The sequence below is a fragment of the Callospermophilus lateralis genome, chromosome 16 (assembly GCF_048772815.1).
Source record: "Callospermophilus lateralis isolate mCalLat2 chromosome 16, mCalLat2.hap1, whole genome shotgun sequence".
In the NCBI taxonomy this organism is placed as follows: domain Eukaryota; kingdom Metazoa; phylum Chordata; class Mammalia; order Rodentia; family Sciuridae; genus Callospermophilus; species Callospermophilus lateralis.
In genome coordinates, this window is record NC_135320.1 from 10,000,580 (window position 1) to 10,016,443 (window position 15,864).

Sequence of the window (15,864 nt, forward strand, 5' to 3'; positions counted from 1 at the left end):
TGCAACTAAATTGCTTGTGACCTTGGGCCAGGTGCTTAACCTTTCTGTGCTGTAGTGCCTCAACTATAAAATCAAAATACTAATGATAGCACTAACCTTCTAACAATCCAAGTAAGCAAAATAATATAAAAACTCATGCAAAGCACTTGGAATAGGACTTGTCCAGAAAAAAAGCAGCAAATATTAGCAATTTGGGGTAGCTATTACTAAGTGAAATCTCACAGGTCTTGAGGGCAATGTGATAAGTTAGGACTAGATGGACTAGTTGAACTTTGAGAGTCTTGAAAGAGTATCTTATAATAAAGTTCCCAAAAAACTCTTTGATAGTTATGTTACCTACTGTGATCACAGGAGAAACAATGGCACAGTGCCACATTCATACCTGAGAGGGGAGGTGCAGCAGTTTATGATCAAGTTCTGTCCCCATCTCTGGAACGAGTGCACTGATTATTCCAAAACCATGAAAAATTAACCATTTCACCTTGCTTTGGAAAAGACTTTTTAAAACCCCTTATCTCATTTTGGAACACAGTATGGACCTCATATAAATGTTTCCTGGATACTAAAATGTCATGAAGAACACTGGTATCTCATTCGATTGAATGAATTCCACTCCATGTTGATCCCACCCTGTGGCAAAAAAAAAAAAAAAAAAAAAAAAAAAAAAAAATCACCTTCTGTTTGTGGCATCTCATTGCCTGAATAGTACAAATCTCACCTAAGATAACCCAGAAATCTTCTTTGTGTTTCTTTGAGTTAAAAGGCATTTTTAAAAATCTTTAATTGCTAGACTAAAATGGCATTTTGTCAATTTCATTGCTTACCTTACCTATTTCTTCATCTTTCTTTAATAATGTTACTAGCTCTAAAGCTCAAAATTATACATCTATAGAGAGAAACTATCATGAAAGAGACAGTGAATGCATCACTTCACACAACTGATTTCAATTCTCACAGTATTATGAGGCAGTAAGTATTATTATGACCTTTGTACAGGTTACAGAAGTGAGACAGAGAATCCGAATCAACTACCCAGAATCTTGCAGCTGGAAAGTTCACATACCACTACACTAAACTCTAATGCCTATGCTACTTTTTTCATTTCTCCCTCCCCACTTCCCTTTCTTCCTTCCTCCATCTGTTAATCATCCATCTGTTCATCCACCACACTTCCATCTGTCCATATATCCACCTGTCCATCACACCATCAAGCTATCAATCAAGCATTATATGGGAAGAAAGAATGAATTATAGCATATATTTAGAAAGAAATTTGGAATTTAACTAATTCAAATAGACCAGTAGGATTTGGTGGCTATAAAATACTCCCTTGTAGTAGACTCATCAGGGCATGCATTATTAAAGAAACAGTGCCTTAAATGAGTGTCAGTTTTTCAAAATGCAAAACTTTGCTCTATTCAAGGAACCCAACAGACTTGAAAGGACTTGTACAATCTTGCTATACAGCAGCCATGTTACTAAGATATTAACATTGTATCTAAAAGGAAAGACATAATCAACAATTGTTCCTTTGCTTTCTATGGGAAGAAAGCAAGGTAGGAGTAAGTCTAAACTATCTTTCCTTTCTTAATGAAACTGCTATTGATTTTTCATCCTAGTGATTCATTGCCTTGAAGCAATTTCTTTTAGCTGCAGGTTCTCACATTTAATTTGGATGTATGCTTAAGGGAGAGTTTATCAATAAAATCTCCAGAGGAATGCCAAAAGGTTTTTATTAGAGAGAAACAGCAAAAGCAATTTTATCAATTTTGTTAAGCACAAAGATGATCAGAGAATTATTAATGAATGGCATTTAAAGAGCAATTTCAATGTGAATATGGGTCATATCAACAAAATCATCTCTTCAAATGTTCTCAGTGGGTATAAACATTAAAGATTTCCAAGAGCAAAACAGGAATTTGCCTGCCCTTAGCAGAAAGAGCAATATGTGTCTTGGCCAAAAGCCAGCCTTATAGTTGACTTTGCTAACCAAAATTACTATCTCTTCAAATTCTTTTCACATGATCTTTTGTTATATACTAGTTATTGTATATATTTTTTTGTTATTGAACAAAGCATGATGACCCACGTGTTATCTCATCTGATCTTTGTAACTATCCTATAAATACCTTAAAACCTAATTTTATGTATAAAGGAAATAGATTTAGAGAATTTAAGAAAATTTTCCCAAGTTTTATAATTTCCAAATCTGAGAGACACCATTAAAACTCATGGTTCTCTTTCCAGAATACATATTAGCAACTCTGAACTGTTAATATATAAAAAGCACTTTGATTCTCCTCTATTAAAAAAAATAATTGAATAAGCAAATATTTTCATAACATTTATGAGAGCCTTGGAATAGTAGATTTTTGAAGTAATTGAGCAAAACCCATGTGCATGTTAGAAAATAGGACAATTTTAGAAAAAGATCATATTCTTGAGGTTCAATTTGTCACTTCACATTCCTATTTATTACATTTCCACATGGAACCTGCTCCAAGATTCCTAAAACCCAGATCCCACTCTGGAAAGTAGCTCAAACTAGGGGAGATACCTTGCCACAAGCCCGAGGGAACCTGGAATCAATCTGTAGGGAAGAACACGATCCTTTCTGTTCTCTGTGCCAACCACATTCCTAATCTCTTGGGTTTCTCAGAAAGTCATCCCATTATTCCATAAATTCACGTTTACCCCCTAAGGAAATAGTGAAGAAAGCTGTATAGCAATGATAATGAACATCAGAACAAAACAATTGACAATGGTCAATAGTTGGGTCACATCGTAATTACTGAAGTAGCTTGTGGATTCTTCTGATTCAATGACTTTTCAACATCATTTAGCACGTGTTTACAATGCCATCCGCTTTTCTCCTTCATTTCTACTATGATTTTGGACTACATTTTAGAGACATCCTAATAAGTAAGTCATTTGTGCATTTCAGCACAGATTCATTCCTCTATTTGCAACACACATTTATTGAGCTTAAACATAAGCTAAACTCTGGAAACAGAACTTTGAGGCAAGTTGCCCTGAAAGATGTTCCAGGAGTGCCAATGGTGGAGCACCAGTCAGTATCAGTGATGGATAAAGCAAGGACAGTTCTCTGCTGTCCCTCCATTCCTTTTCCCTACCTCATTTCTCACCTGCTACCCTTGTTTCTTCAACCTCTTTGCCCTTCTTGCCATCTCTTAGGTATCTAAACTCTACCTGGCATTCCTGTCCTTGTTTCAGGTGCCATAAGCTGAAAGTAACAATTCCTGTGCATTTTCTAAGCTCAATTCTCAATACCCCAAAAAATGAAAATAAAAGCAATCAGGGATCTAATAATAACTGATCTATCAACATTACCATTACTATTGCTGCTATTCTCTCTATCACATCTTGCAGGAATTTTTGTAAGACTTGTCTTATTATTAATTCTGTGTGTGGCATAGTATCTTATGTAGCTCTAGAGAGTTAAAATGAGCCCTAGGAAGCAAATTGTGGTTGCTATACTCAAGATTCCTACAGAAAACAAATAAACAAAAATGATAAAATTACACCAAGTGTTTTAAACCAAAGATGTCAAATAAATTCCCTGAAAGAATGAAAAGTAAATCACGCGATTTTAAAAATTTTAAGATGCTAAATTTTCAGGCAAATACAAAAATTTCCATCTGTTCTGTTTTCCTATGTCACATTCCTCCTATTAATGTCATTACTATCACCTAAAATCTCACACCAAAGTAGACATCTTCCTGTTTAATGTTGATGACATTTACTTTTCACCTTAATAGGGGGAAAAACAACCCCCAAAATTGAAATTTTAAACTAAAATAATAAAATAATAGATTGAAACACCTTTGTAGGCTAGGGATTTACAGCAGTTGCCTTTCAAAAGTAGAAAAAAAATAATTTATCAGTATCTGAGACCATAATTATTACTTCGGCTTCTATTAAGCAAAATAAATTATAGGAGATTTTTAATAAGTTGCTAAATCACTTAATGGAACTAAATGGATGATTACTTCTAGGTAAGAAGCTATTAAGGTAATCATCATAAATATTTAATGAATTTTATTTATCATTTTATCTTTTTCTTGTTCTGTTTTCTGTTGTTTCTTAGTTTACAATTTATTTAATCCAATATGTGGACTAAAATATGCCTATTTGAAATTTTTTTAAAAATTCACTTAAAATTTTTAAAAATCTATTTTCTTCCTTGGTAACTAATCCGGGAAATAAACATTAGTAACTGCTTAATTCTCTTCCAGGTTTCCTTTTTTTCCCATTTTTAATGAGAAACACTGAAATATTTAGACTTTTAAATCTCTTATCCAGAAACATTTTGTAAAAATGACATTTCATATTTATGTAGGGAAATTTTTAAGTGTGAACAATAGTTTGTTCAATTTCATATACAAAGTTTAATAATAATTTTCACAATTATTTTATTTAGTTTTTAAAACTAAATAGTTCCATAGATAACTTTTGCAAAGATTTTATAGAAAATCTAAAACAATTACTAAAAAAGAAAATGCATTATTAATTGTGCCATTTTTCTTCTCTTCCCTACACAGAGTCACCTTTCATTCATTTATTTTCATAGCAGGAAACAGAAGACTTTGCAAAAGTATCACTAGAACTCCCAAAAGAAATATATCATTGTTTTAAATTACCGTTTTGATGTTTCCATATTCCTGCTTTGTGTTAGTATAATCAATAAATTAAAAATATATAAAAAAGGACTTCCCAAACTTCTCAGGTTTCTTTTACATGAATCCTCCCCACACACTCTTCCCCAATAAATCTTTTGTTTCTCATCAGGAAAGTCCTATGTTCTACAAAAAAATATGTATCTATAGATAGATACCAGTGTGGGTACTTCTCCCCCCATACTATTTATAGCTTGTGGGTAGGTAGATTAATAAAGATATGGATATATAAATGTAAATATGCACATACATCATATATGCACAAGACACACATATGTGCTTTTTTTGTCTAACCAATATTCAGAGTGCACTTAAAACCACGAGGCATTTTTAAACTAGGAAGGTCTCATAAAACTATACCTGCAGCTGAATATTAAATGCTCACTCCAAACAGATTTTTTTTTGAAAATTCATTCCAATCAAGCAAAATAGGATAAAAGAGGGAATACAGAATATTTTCAAAGCCCCTATTATTTACTTTTACTGAGAAAAGGATTCAGAGAAAGCAGAGCAGAGGGATTGAAAGGCAGGGAAGAGCAGATTGAAGGAGCTGAACTGTGGGAACTGCTCTTCCACCACTGAGTAAGAACCTGTCTACACAAAGGCTGCCCAGCAAGCAGAATGACACAGCATGATTCTGCAGTTAGCTGTGAGTATCCCCACTGGGTATTTAAGATTCCAAGTAGCATGTGTGCCTTTCCCACCCCCACCGGAATATAAGAGGCTCTATCACTAGCCCCAACTGTCTCCCCCTGTCTGACTGTCCCTGGAGTTCTGTCTTTGCATGAGGCCACATGCTCCCTCAATTTTAGATTGCCACTTGTCTCCAGGCACAATGATGTAATTGCCTCAAATTGTTGGTTATTATTGGTGTATCTGCCTACAACTACAAACGACACACTTTCCTGATATACACTGCATTGTTTAAACTGTATTTCTCATATAATCTTTGGGTTCACATAATGTCTTTCATATATTGCTTTTAGGAATTCTTTCTGTAATTGTCTATTTCTTTACTGCCTCACCAACCAGACTGGAAACTTCTGGAGAATAGAGGAACAGGGTACCATCATTATATCCTTAAGGCATGGAAAATGACTCATAAAAACTTGAGAGCCAATTGAAAGAATGAAGGTTAAATTGTTTTTCTTTTTTTTTTTAAATTTTACTACTAGAGTTGGGGATGTGGTTCAAGCGGTAGCACGCTCGCCTAGCATGCGTGCGGCCCGGGTTCGATGCTCAGCACCACAAAGATGTTGTGTCCGCCAAAAACTAAAAAATAAATATTAAAAAATTCTCTCTCTCTTTAAAAAAAAAAAGATTTTACTACTAAATTTTAAAGGACGATAGTCAATGACTTGCCTTCTGATTCTATCTCCACCAATGATTTTTTGTCTTGTCTTAGGCAACCCACACACAGCCACCTACATCATTCATACAGTTCTGATGAAGATCACATCAGAGAGAAAATGTGAAGGGAGAGGCCAAAGAAGGAGTAAATGAGAGTCACTTCCTCTCCCACAGACTCAATTTCCTGAACTATAAAATTGGTAGTTGTACCACACAGAGTTGTATGAGTGAGTACTTCAAATTCCTAAGCCAAACACCCAAGTTTTCAGATGAAAAAAACAAAAAAAATCACATCAAATGAAATATGCATTCACTAGAAGGATTCCCCCCCTTCATTTTTCTCTATATTTTATCCAACTTTTTTTTATTTATTCCAAAATTATCTCCCATTAGGATCCCAGGGTCAATCATTAAAGGTTCCTGCGGGTCTACAGACCACAGAGGGTTTCTCCTACTGGGATGCACTGTCATTGCCTGAGCATCAGCTGTCCCAACCTAGTGTTCCAACCAGGTCAGAAATGGCTTTGGACATACCAAGGCCCAAGCACCTTGGCTCTCATCTTAAGGGTGCGTGGTTTCTCCTCATGGATCCTTAGTCTATAACAGATTTGCAGTCATCAGAGGAGGGGAAGGAGGCATCCATCACAGACACACAAGAATGTGGCCCTGTTACCCACCCAGAGCCAGCTGTGGAAGGACTTGGAAGTGGGAACTCTTCCAGGCGTCAGGGTGGTAAGGCATCCTCATGAATATACACTACTGCAGACCCATTCAGCTTGGGTTCTGCCTCCTCTCCTGTGCACCTGCTCTGTCTCAAGGATCAAGACACTTCCCACAGCCCAAGCTAGCCGTTTACTTCTGCCATGTCAGGATGCCACTAGTCAATGACCCTAATTCTATTCCCTTTCCACTTTTGTAGGGTCGCTATATACTCTCACCCCACACCACATAGTATTAAACTGGGGCAGAGGGAAACAACAAGATTTTTTTCTGATAAAATGCCTACTTTTACCTTCCTCACTCCTTGGGAGCATTTGGGGACACAACTGTGCCTATGGATTTAGTCACTTGCTTTAAAACTTCAAAAGTCTTGCCTCTGGCTCAGTTCAGATACCCCCACACACCACTCCCTCCCAGCACACGCACACGCACACACACACACACACACACACACACATTCAAGGAGACTCTATTGAGTACTGAGAACTCCTTTCAAAGTTCTATTTTTCTTCTGCCTGTCCTAAGACAAAAAAAAAAAAGAAAAAAGGCAGGGGTGGTAGATACAGAGTCTGGTATAAAGCCCACTGACCCTGGGGTGCTGGGGTTCAGAAGAAACCTTACGTATTACCTATTTCTAATGGGAAAAGGGTTTTCTTAACATGCATTCCCAACCTTCCTGGAGGCACCAGCATATCTCTTTGGCACTATGATATGAGCTGGAAGCTGGGCTCTTCCTATTTGTACCAGTTCTGATCATTGATCAGGAGGCAGGACCTGGCCCTCCATGTGCCTCTACCACCCAGCATAGAGGAGTGCACTTAAAGACTTCTACCCTGTCCATAATCCTGGCTTTATACAAGTACACAAGGGAGTTGTATTTTAAAATCTTTTATTCTCCTCTTAAATTTAAAAAATAAATGTAGTTCTGAAAGCAAACAAACATCAACAAACATGAAGCCAGTGCCTCCCGGTGTCAGGCAAAGGCCACCTCCACAGCCATATTCTCTCTGCACAGCCACATTTTTGATCATTTTTATGCCAGATGCTATATCACATTACTCCTCTTCTCCAGCCAAAAACTTGGGTTTCCTTTGCCAGAAAAGCAATCCTAGCAACCATTCTATAGCCTATGGAGCATTTAATGTATGATAGGCACTGTGCTAAGGGCTTTAATGTATTATCCAATTTCATACTCAAAAAGAAAACTGTCTGGTGTAGCTATCAATAACCTTATTTACATAATATGGTAAAGGCTAGCATAAATGCTACATTCATGTATACCAGATAAATTAGGGAAGGAATATAAAGCTATATAGAATACTGAGGATGCACAACTGGCTGAAGCTCACACACTAGTAAGAAAGAAGCTGGACACAGATCAGACCGGTATCCATCTAACATCAAGAAGCCTCTAGACTGTCGGGTATGGTGGTGCGCACTTGTAATCCCAGCAGCTCTGGAGGTTGAGACAGGAGGATCGTGAGTTCAAAGCCAGCCTCAGCAAAAGCAAGATGCTAAGCAACTCAGTGACACCCTGTCTCTAAATGAAATACAAAACAGGGCTAGGGATGTGGCTCAGTAGTCACGTGCCCCTGAGTTCAATCACTAATACACTCTCCTCCCAAAAAAGAACCCTGATTTGTAATGTTGACCTTTTATTTTTGCCCTTGATTTTAAAATGACGTAAATATACTGGAATGGTTGCTTTTTCTCACCAGGTCTCAGAGCTATCTACTATGGCACAGACATTCAGGTGTATAATATAATATCATTATATTAATGATATAATCCTAGATATATGTACTCTCTTTTATATCTGCCTTTTCTAACTCAAAACACTCATCTAAATCATTGATGATAGCTCCCATTTTTAATGTACTGCTACTTTCACTGTAAAAAGTGAAATGTGTGCCATGAAGTCCACAATCCGCTCCCTCCCTCACACCAGGCTCTACTCCCATCCCCATCAACAGTCCATGTGGAAGAAAAATGTGGTCTACACTTAAAATGAGGCAGGGAGAATGAACTCAGAGGGCACAGGCCCTTGTTCTGTCTCTGCTGCTCCAAGTTGTCTTTCTGGCCCTCATTTTGCTCTCTTGTTAATGAGGAAACCAGTTTTACTGATCTCAAGGTCTCTCCTAGCTCAAAAATCCTACAAAAAAAAAACTGGCTTAAAAATCTATTTTATGGCGGGGCGGGCCGCGGGCGCCGGCTGTCAGGGCGGGGCCGCGACGGCGCCTGGAGGCGCGCGAGCTGGGAGGACCGCGGGCCAGAGCCGCGGCCTGCCCCGCTGCCGGTGCCGGGCTCTAGATCCAGTTCCGAGGTGGAGTTTCTGAGCATCCTTGATTCCTAGAGGAAGCGCTGCCGAAGGATGGAATCAACAGCTTAACTTTGGCAGGTGTCTGGGTGGCTCTGGTTCATCTGCTATGGTCGCGGAGCCTGAGGTCTAAGCAATACAGGGACTTTTGTGATGACAATATGACTAATAGTAAAGGAAGATCTATTAGCAGTAAAACAAGTGGTGGTTTCAGCAGTGGAGAAGGTTTTGTCGATTGGACTTTAAATTTAAATACAATTCAGTCTGACAAGTTTTAAACTTACTGTTGAGCATGGTTCCAGTAATTTACCAGAAAAGCCAGGAAGACAGGCACAAAAAGACCAACGGCCTTTGGCAAGATGGGTTGTCAGGGGCAGGCCAGGCGTTCAGTAGCAGGTCCGAGCAGCATGTGGAGTACCACGGTTTCTCTGAGCAGCCTTTCCACGGGAGCAGCGGGCACGCGCCCTCAAACTGCAGTCCCAAGTACGACGACTACGCCAACTACAATTACTGTGACGGCAGGGAGGCCTCAGAAACGACTGCCATGCTGCAGGGCGAAGACGTGTCCAGTGAGGGCGACGAGGACGTCATTGTGGAAACAAGCCAAAAGTTGCCCAAGGAATCCAGCGGCATCATGGCTCTGCAGATCCTGGTGCCGTTTCTGCTGGCTGGATTTGGCACGGTTTCAGCCGGCATGGTTTTGGATATAGTCCAGCACTGGGAGGTGTTCAAAAACGTAACAGAAGTTTTCATTTTAGTTCCTGCCCTTCTCGGTCTCAAAGGGAACTTGGAAATGACACTGGCATCCAGATTGTCCACTGCAGTAAATATTGGGAAGATGGACTCACCCATTGAAAAGTGGAACCTAATAATTGGCAACTTGGCTTTAAAGCAGGTTCAGGCAACAGTCGTGGGTTTTTTAGCAGCGGTGGCAGCGATCATCTTGGGCTGGATTCCAGAGGGAAAGTATTACCTGGATCATTCCATCCTCCTGTGCTCCAGCAGCGTGGCCACCGCCTTTATCGCGTCTCTTCTGCAGGGAATAATAATGGTTGGAGTTATCGTTGGTTCAAAGAAGACTGGTATAAATCCTGATAATGTCGCTACACCCATTGCTGCCAGTTTTGGGGACCTTATAACTCTGGCCATATTAGCTTGGATAAGCCAGGGTTTGTACTCCTGCCTTGATAAGAAAGGTAAGAGTTATCTCTAAATTGAATGAGAAAATTGAGGGTCATAGAAGTTATATATGCTACCCATGTTTTCACAACTCCAGGGAGAAAGGCTGAATGCAGAGACCTATTACTACGTTTCTCCACTAGTTGGTGCCTTTTTTCTTGGCCCTAACTCCTATCTGGATTATAATAGCTGCCAAACATCCAGCTACGAGGACAGTTCTCCACTCAGGCTGGGAGCCCGTCATCACGGCGATGGTGATAAGTAGCATCGGGGGCCTTATTCTGGACACAACTGTATCTGACCCAAACTTGGTTGGGATTGTTGTTTACACTCCAGTTATTAACGGTATTGGTGGCAACTTGGTGGCCATCCAGGCCAGCAGGATCTCCACCTACCTCCACTTACACAGCATTCCAGGAGAACTGCCAGATGAACCCAAAGGTTGCTACTACCCGTTTAGGACTTTTTTTGGTCCAGGAGTAAATAATAAGTCTGCCCAGGTGCTTCTGCTTCTGGTGATCCCCAGGCATCTGATCTTCCTCTACACCATCCATCTGATGAAGAGCGGCCACACCTCGCTGACCATGATCTTCGTAGTTGTGTACCTGCTTGCTGCTGTGTTACAGGTGTTCACCTTGCTGTGGATGGCCGACTGGATGGTGCACCGCTTCTGGAGGAAGGGAAAGGACCCAGACAGCTTCTCCATCCCCTACCTGACGGCGCTGGGCGACCTGCTGGGCACAGCTCTGTTAGCCCTGAGTTTCCATTTCCTGTGGCTCATCGGGGACCGAGATGGCGATGTCGGAGACTAATAAATCCTACCTGCTGCTCTCAAGTCACCCAGGAGGAGCACCCAAGATGACCACTTCCAGCTCTTTTCCAAAACTCTTAGGTCACTAGTTTGACTTCTGCCAGGGTAATCTTCAGTTGGCCCTGATTCAATTAAATGGCCTTAACTTTTTTTTAAGGAATTTGTCCTGAAACCAGAATGAACAGTATTTGTGCTGCTTTTTGTAGAATAAATAATTTGACATAGACCTAGATACAAACTCAAGCTCTGAAATTAATTAAATAGGAAAGAATGTATATGTGTGTGTATATATATTATAGAATGTTTACAATGAATAATTTTGAAACCACAGACATAGCAGAAATGTACTTTTATTACTGTTTAAGTTTTAAGGCAAAGTCAGAGGAAACAGCCCTAGCTCTGCCTCTGTCTGGCGGATGTGTTGTACTTCAAAGCATACCATGAATCGAAGAGCACCCACCAGGCTTTTAATCATCTGAATTATGCCCGCCTCTGTGCTAGCTGAGGATAAATTTACCAATTACCTGCTCCTAAACTGACCTAAATATGTTCTGCTGAGCATAAGATAAATTTGCTTTTACCTGCATCTGAAATGACCCTGTGCCAACACTAATTTAATTTCAACTCTGCAAGCTCTTGGAAGGCTCCCCTTTAAACAAGGAATGCTCTTGAGAGGTCTTTCATGAGAGCAGTTGGCCATTTTTGATCACTGATTTGTTGATCTTTCTCAGAAAACAGTGAAAAATGGAAGATAACTTGAGCTGCATCTGTAGACACAAGATGGCATGAGCAGTTGTGTGAGAGAGAGAAATGAGAGAAGCTTTTGATGAACTCCAGTGCCAGTAGTCGACCGTGAAGATCACAGTGCTCTTGAGCCACAGGTATAGAGGTGTCCTTCAGCACAGTTTATTGAGGCTCCTGTCATTTGATCCCAACACTTTGCTGCTGAATTCAGTGTTTGTTACCTACATTGTAATTAGTGGTTTCTTCTTATTTCAAAATGAGAGATATTATTTAATACAACCCTGATATAGATCCAAGATTGGCAAGGGGTTCCTTTGCCCTTTTCAGGAGGCTTGAGGGGAAGCTGGGTTACTCACCAAGCACTCGAGCCCCCATGCGCCTGTCAGCACGGGTTTATTTCCACAGGGACCTTAGGGACACTGCTGTATTGTTCCAGTATTTTTCTAAAACTCTCAGCTATGGTCTAACCACTTAGCCAGCACCTTAGTTATTCAGTAGATGAGCATTTTTATTTCACATACAGTTTGGGCTTTAACTGCAGTGCAATGTCTCAAGACCATTATTTAATAATTAAATTATTAAACTGCTGAGGGAATAAAAAGGCACATAACTTTGATCATCGTGGCTTAAGTTGTGAGTTAGTATTATTATATAAATAGTAGGTTGTTTAAAAATATATTGGGGAAATATTCTTGTTAAGCTCTTTAAAATAAGAGGGCTGTGGTTTAGAGGTATATATTTTTGCTTATTTTTAAACTTTAATTATTCCATTCTTCTGTCTTATAATGAAGGTTTTAAGGCAGAGAACTGAACTAATTATGGAATTTCTCCCTTGGAGAGTTATGATATCATATAGTGAACATTCTTATAAAAGAAAGAATGATTAAATTTAAGTTGATGAATATTTAGCTGCAAAGATTTTTATTTTTAAAATATCCATGGATTAATTTTTTTAAATCCATGGATAATATCTTTGATTTTATTGTAAAGCATTTGTAAATTATTTACATTTGGGCTACATGATTCATATACAATTACATTTCTCAATTATTTCTATTGATTTTTTTTTTAACCTAGGGAAAAAAATTGGAGAGCAGGCCACAGTTTTTAAGGTTGAGCTAACAACTTTATTTGGTGCATTCTGTATTCCAAAGCACTTTTAAAGATGGGCCTCCCAGTCCTCACAACCAGACCTATGACCTAGGTCAGACACTGCTAAGTGACCAGCTGTCACCTCCCTGAATTCCAGGTCAGTGCACTTTCTGGGACACATCCATAGCCCTGTGCACCCCAGGAGAGCCCACCTGATTAACTACAAAGAAGCCAATTGGAGAAACAAGGTTTGCAAAAGTGATGCGTCTGAGGGTGAGCATGGCCAGCTCTATCCCCATATTCCCAAGATCAAAGAACTCAAACCACGAAAACATTTATAACAGGAGCTTCAGAATGAAGAGCAATGACTTATTTCATAGAATATCAAATTGCCACCACCCTCCCCAGAGCTTGCTGATTGCCAGGGGTGGTGGTAATTAGGAGGACTGAACTGAGCTTGTCTCCATTTGCTTTTGCAATGCAACCTTGGTTGGACCAGCAAAATGTCTAAAAGGCATGTAATGGGGAGGGCATGAAAATGGGAAGAGGAGTCACAGATTAACAGATTATAAAAGGATACAAATTCCTTTAAAAATTACTACTGGTCTTTTGAAAGCCTTCATATAAGTATGTAACCAGTAAGATGATTTTTTAAATTTATCCATAAAATAATTTATTTTCAGCCTTATGTAATGTAAATTAACAACATTTATTTTTATACCATATAAAAACTCCTGTTTTCCAAAATTCTTCTTTCACTGATTTATTGGGCACTTAATTTAAACATTTTTAAGTCATTTTTTCTATTCTTGCCCACCAACCATTTCTTTCAAAAGTCAAGTTTCTCAGAACCTAGTTAAATAAAAACGTGTGGTAATGTATCTTCTGGGAGACATTAAAAAAAAAAAAAAAAAAAACTCCCACAGCACAGACTCTCCATGAGGTCGCCAACGGAGTGGTTTCGTGGGTCTGGTCACAGGGCTCTCTTGCCTTATGCTGTCTGTGTGGTGTGGCCTACCCATCGGTAATGGGCTTCTGTCATCTTGAACTGTTGTAAACCCAAGAATAAAATTTACGAAACGTTAAAAAAAATCTATTTTATAATGATCCAAATAATCATAACCTTTCAAACTAATAAAAAATGGATTGCACTTTAGCTGATCTCTAATGTCAGTATTGACTTCAGTGTTGATTGATAATTTAATCACCCTAAAACATGGTCCCTAACCACCAAATAAACTCAGTATATCATGCATTTGCCCTTTCCTACATTTTCTAAGCTCTAGACTCCTTAATAGTTTCAGGATTTCTATTATGTGACTTAAGTGTAGTCACTGTAGATTAAGTGCCACCATTAAAGTCAACCCTTTGACATTTGGAGTTGAAGACCTACAAGAAACGGCAGTACTTTCAGGCCAGCGTTGGGATATCAAGTATCAGCAACATGTACTCAACATCTGTTCACTAATACATTCTGAATGGTGCTTCCACATACCCTCAAATCTGATTTTGGGCCTAAATCTTTCTCCTCTAAAAGCTGGCTCACCTGTTTCAAAATCAATCAAGGGCAAACAAATCAGAGAGTTTAACAAAGATGAATAAGAGATGGCAAAGTTTAACTTTGAAAGCATCACTAGCTTTAATACTGAATACAGAATGCTTTTCAAAAAACTTTTCAAGAAAGTATCCTTGATTTGTAAAAAGCCTGGTGAGAACACAGAGTTCCTTTCTTGACTGTTATAAATAAAACTCTCTAGGGGAGTCTCTCCTTATCAAAGTTTACTCTAATGGAAATGTCTTCAAAATATCAAAAGGTTTAAAGAGTGAAAGTCACTTCCCCAATAATTTTTAAAAATTTAAGCAGGGAGGAGTTTTTAAATAACCATGGAATTTGTCTCAAACTTCCTTTTTCTAGTCACCTCAACATCATCCTTTATTGACCATATTTTTCTATTTTAGAATTTAATGATAAGGAAGCACATGAGCTTCCTTGGATAATATTCTAGACCTTTGAAAAAGGTCTATAGAAAGAATATGTCCTGGGCTGGGGTTGTGGCTCAGTGGCAGAGCACTTGCCTAGAATGCGTGAGGCACTTGGTTCCATTCTCAGCACCACTTAGAAATAAATGAATAAAATAAAGGTTCATCAACATCTAAAAACATATTTTTTTAAAAAAAGAATATGTCATTAAAACATCAAATGTTTTGCATCAATACAACTTAGTGGTAAATTCCTTTAGGTGCTCTTTCAGAATGGGTCCTTATGCGCCAGTTTTTCTACACTGGGATCAGTTAACACAGCCCTTCCTACTTTGAAACAGAACTAGGTCTTGCTTTGCTTTGTAAGTCACAGCACAACACCAACATATAGTGTCCAAAAACTATTTACAGCATGAACAGAATCTTAGGATTTATAGATAAAGGCAAGAAAAAAGAACTTAAGGCCTTTCAGATCAAAACTTCTCTATTAAAACACTATTGTCATGTCTGTAAAAAAATAATTAATTAAAAAAAAATAAGAAAATCCAAGGAATGAGAATTATGATTTACATAAGCACTAAATAAAAGGTTGTAATGATGGTTTTCTAGGTACCATGTACTTTTGTACTCATGCCTAACAATAGAGATTGTATATAACAGACACTTTCTGAATGGAGGGTACCAGGATTTTTCTTTATTGAGAAACACCCACCCTCCTCATTTTCAAACTCAGAAGCAAAGCTTTCTAAATTCAAGCTCCATACTAAAACCACTGCTATGCAGCCTAATCTATCATCAAACTCTGAGCCAATCTTTTCTTGTGGATATTAAAATTTTTCTCTCAAAAACAAGTCTTGAATCACTTTTAAGTCATCATAAAATGTTTATTTTAGAGGTTACATAATCCATGCAAATAATAAGGGATGTATACAAAAAGATACTTTTCTGTTTAAAAGAGTTTCTTAGAAATATGA

General features: G+C 38.4%; 1 protein-coding gene across 1 annotated transcript; it reads left to right on the plus strand.

The window, feature by feature from the left end:
* Nucleotides 1-9,245: 9,245 nt before the first annotated feature.
* Nucleotides 9,246-11,761, plus strand: LOC143382181 (solute carrier family 41 member 2-like). The gene is given in 4 exon segments (XM_076836130.2): nucleotides 9,246-9,357; nucleotides 9,360-10,280; nucleotides 10,380-10,414; nucleotides 10,416-11,761. Coding segments are annotated over 4 exon segments (1,728 nt in total). The 3' UTR covers nucleotides 11,076-11,761.
* The last annotated feature ends 4,103 nt before the right edge of the window (nucleotides 11,762-15,864 follow it).